Source organism: Toxotes jaculatrix, chromosome 16 (assembly GCF_017976425.1).
Source record: "Toxotes jaculatrix isolate fToxJac2 chromosome 16, fToxJac2.pri, whole genome shotgun sequence".
Taxonomy (NCBI): Eukaryota; Metazoa; Chordata; class Actinopteri; family Toxotidae; genus Toxotes; species Toxotes jaculatrix.
The window spans coordinates 24,925,511-24,929,980 of NC_054409.1; the positions used below are offsets into that span (position 1 = coordinate 24,925,511).

At 45.5% G+C, this 4,470-nt stretch overlaps 1 protein-coding gene across 1 annotated transcript in view; it reads right to left on the minus strand.

Moving 5' to 3' along the window:
- Window positions 1-2,878, minus strand: part of gfra2b (GDNF family receptor alpha 2b) — a 57,014-nt gene extending 54,136 nt beyond the window's left edge. Inside the window, exon 1 of the mRNA XM_041059021.1 lies at window positions 2,631-2,878. Coding sequence (XP_040914955.1) covers window positions 2,631-2,700 — 70 coding nt within the window. The 5' untranslated portion in view covers window positions 2,701-2,878. The remainder of the gene's footprint in view (window positions 1-2,630) is intronic.
- Window positions 2,879-4,470: the final 1,592 nt, after the last annotated feature.

The following is a 4,470-nucleotide window of genomic DNA, read 5'->3' on the forward strand; positions in this document are numbered from 1 at the left end:
ACAAACCTGAAGAAACTAGAAATGCACTTTGAAATCAGAGACAAAGAGGCTGCAGAACTTCATTGAGAATCCTGCTGTTTTTAAAGCTCCTTCAGTATCACAGTGACACAGCGAGAGTTGTCTGTACATCCCTGGGTTCACTGCAAACAGGAGCTGATCACAGCTGATTCAGCTGCTGTTAACGGGGACAGACTAAGATCAGGGCTCAGATTGTCTGAATACATTACAACAGCCCATCTCATAAGCTTTTACTGATGGCTGTAATTTTAATTTTCATCATACTGGTTCCTTTATAGGCCATGAGTTCTGTTAGCATGTTTCTAGATTAACAGAAACATTTTTAATTTCACACAAAAGTCAAATTTCACACAGCAAACTCAGAGATTCACTTTAAAATGCAAGGATTTAAATGAGAGGAAGAGAAGCTGGTTCTCAGAAAAACAGGAGGCCACTGTGGCTGTAATTAGAACTGGAGTGGCTCCATGCAGGATTAAAATCCCTGACCTGAGCAGGTAATGTTAGAATCACCCACCTCCCAGTCAGACATAAATCCCATTTCTACCTCAGATTCCCTGCCTCCAACTTTCTGCGACTGAACACTGATAAGACTGAAGCTCTGGTTGTTGGTCCTGATCATACTTCTCACAGTATCACTCCTCACCTTGGACCACAGCTTTGGTTCCATGTTTAAAAGCTTAGCTGCAGAGCGAAGGTGTGACCTCTGCCCGTAACACAGAAATGGCTTTTGTATACATAGTTTTTTTACAACTTAATTATCAGTGATTTAATCTGATCCTCAACAACTTGTGTTTGAGTGACCTTTCCATTATTTCATGGAAAGATGAAATGTGTTATGGGCTGAACTACCTTTAAGCCAATACATAAAAAATGATTGCTAGCTCCAAATTGATTTGATTTAAAGCTATAACTGATATTTTACACTAACGATGTATGAACTGACAATATACTTCTTTTTTTTTAAGTAACAGCATTTCCAGTGTCTCTGGTGGAAATGGACTTGGACACAGAGACAGAGGGGGTGACCGGGTGATTCATAAAGCGATTACCACTTAAACCAGACCTACTTCAACTAACCTGGTCCTGGTCCTGGTCAGGTGAGTCTACACCTGAGTTACCTGTGTTACACTGAAACTGTCAGACTGTAAATGTTCCCTTACAGGTTCCTCCTCACTGCTGCTCAGTGAAAATAGGATATTATTATGTGATATATTGACACAGGATGCACTTTGTATAATTAAAATCTGAGCTCACGTTTTTCATTCAGGCAGCTTCACAGTAAGTCAAGTCTCCTTATTTTGTATTAATGAACACTCTAGAAACATGTAATAAATGTTTTTAATAACTGTAACACACAGTTACAGTTATAAGGACATTAACAAGTGTTTGTTTATGTTCAGTATTTGTTCAAACTTCTGCTGAGACATGTTTTATATTTGTTATGAATGTTCCACAGGAGGAGTTCCAGTTGTTCACAAACACATTAATAAACACTTAAATCTGCTTATAGCTACATTAGAGTCTGTTATTAACATGTATTAAATGTCTATATATTGATTATAAATGCTGAATAGAGAGAGTTGAAGAAAAATGAACATGTAAACTGTATTGTCACCACACAGAGTCCGTGATTGCACTGATTATCTTCTAATTGTCTCATTTTTTTCCTACAGCATGCATACATCTCATTTCTCGTCTGTGTCCCTGTTTGATAGATGTTTAACAGCATGTGGTCTCATGCTGATTTTCTGATTCTGTGGACTGAGGAACAAACCAGGACCAGTTTCAGGACACAGGACAGAACCACAGCGCAGACCAAAGCCTCAGTAAAACCCTGAAGAGCCAAACCACAACAGCTTGCATTCACAGAACAGGTGAGCTAAAGACAAACACGGTGCAGCAGAGCTAATATGTAAGCAAGAGCCTGTTCTCAGGTTCTCTGCTGAGGTACAGTTCTGAGGATGGTAGTAATCCTGCCCTGTAAAAATACTCTGTTACAAGTAAAACTCCTTAATTCAACGTGTTATTTAAGTAAATGTATTAACATCAAAATGCCTAAAATATATTAACTCATCAAGCAGCTTCAAATGCATATATTCAGGTTAAAGTACAAGTACCTCCACTGCCCCCCTACAGTCTCTGCAACCACAAGACCAGGGGAGGACAGACAGATAGACAGGTATGTATATAGACAGACAGACAGGCGGACAGACAGGTGATTGACAGGTGATCTTTAGTCCTTTATTCCTGGAGCGTTTTACCATCAAGAGAAACGGAGAAACTCCGACTAATAAAAGCACCATCTGACGGCGTTCAGACGGAGTCGTGCGCCTTAAACAGCAGGACAAACCGGGGCTGTTCCCGGAGTCGGTTAAGGTCCGGGGCTGTGCACCGTTTCTGATGCGGGTAAAGGTGCTGGACGGGGGGTTCTCCACGGGGGGTGGGGGCAGGTAATAATCCCCGGAGGACCAGAAGATGTACTAAGGAGAAAGCAAGAAATCCCGCACGGACAGCCGCTGGACCCTTTGCCCTCACCTGTGAATGTGTATGCGTTGCGTGTGCGCGCGCGTCGGTGTGCGGGCGGGTGGTGTGAATACTGGAGGTGTACTCACCCAACACAAACACCAAAGTGATGATATTAATCAGGATCATCTCGCGTCCAACAGTAATCCCACAAGTCATGAATCCAGGGTCGGTCTCGGTCCGGTTCGCCCCGTCTCTCTCTCTCTCTCGGTGTGTCTTACTCTCTCTCTCTTTCTCCGCTGGAAACCGGTAAAACTGCAGCCGACATGGTGGAGCGAGCAAATTTCCCCTGGAGACAGTCTTAACGGGGAGACCGGACCCCCCTCGGCAAAGGGGGACTCAAACCAGCACGGAGGCTCGAGAAGTGTTCGCAGAGTCCGTTAAGGTCCGCATATTCCGGCGAGGCAGCGCGTGTCGGAGTATCCACGGTTTACCGGAGGAGTCGGTCCACGAACGGAGGAATCAGCACTTCCCCTGCGGCTGATAAACGTTAACCATCCGGCCGCTCCCTCGCACACCGTGCGCCCGCGTTACTCCAACTTTCCCCGTAGGTCGGTGCGTGTCCGTCCCTGCAGTTCACACTGAGGAACGGAGGACGTCAGACCGCGCTCCCGCTCTCCTCCTCTTCTTCTCTGCACGCTCACATCAGTATTAGCAGTGTTAATAGTGCTGATGTGTGTATGTGGGATAGTTACATGGATGTACTGCACACCGGAGCAGCCCGATGCGTAATGGCACGCGCGTCTCCCGGTAATATTGCCCTTAATCCACTCCGGCTGCCTCTGCTCGCGTCTCCTTCAGAAAACCCAGAGCGCGCGACCACTGAGGAAAACCTAGAGTCCGCCCCCCGACCCCCCCAACACACACACACACACACACACACACACACACACACACACACACACACACACACACACGTTACACAGTCAAGGCGCGTGTCAGCACCGGGGGAGGCACCGTTATCGACTCTCACTCTCTCACCAGGTGTCTAACAAGCACCGCGCACGCGCACGCCTGGACTCCGCAGGATGACCCGGGGTGATGCAGCGCGCGGCTTCTTACTGAACAAATACATTAAATAGTCTTAAACGCTCCCACGCGGTGAGACTCAGCCCTCCACAGATGAAACCCTCACATTGTTGAACGCTCGAAGAAATTCAGTTTACTATCATGTGGTGAATCCTCACAGCACAGAAACAGCAGCTGAATCATTTTTCCCATTTCCCAACTATTAATCAGTTATGAAAATGATTGTAGATTCCATTAATTAATGATTCAGTGTTTAAAATTTGAAAACCCTGTGAAAACATGTGTCACTGTTTGTGTCCACGGAGTCCAGCATGATGTATTCACATGTCTTGTTTTGTCTGAGCAACAGTCCAAAACTCAAACAGATGAAATTACACAGAGAAAGCAGAGGACAGAGCTGAGCTGACTTTACCTGACTTTATCAGTCTCAGAGTTCAAATTCCACATAATGCACATTTTGACTCAGTCCCTGCAGAAGATGACACACCTGGACGTCCAGCCATGGCCTGTCTGAGTGATTAACTTCAGTGTTTGGATATCTGGTGCTAATGAAACGCTGTGGTGATTAAATAAGAGAAAATCCATGTTTTGAAGCTGGAGGTTAAATGTACTTTAGTATCTGTGCGGTGTCAGTGTGGAAGTATGAAGCAGTATGAGGCCTGAGCTGGCATCGAGCAGCAGCAGGTCCTTCCTGACTCCTTCTAACAAACTGGATGATACGTTCAATTTGAGACGTGTTCATCCGACCAGCAGATCGTAACAAAGGGCGCCGAGCAGCCCCCCCTCATTACACCACATTTACCAGCAAAGATCAAAGGAGACGAAGCTGCTCATTTAGATGGAAGGAGACCAGAGACTCTGTCTCACAGTCCTCCAGAGAAGTCTGTCCATCTGTATATT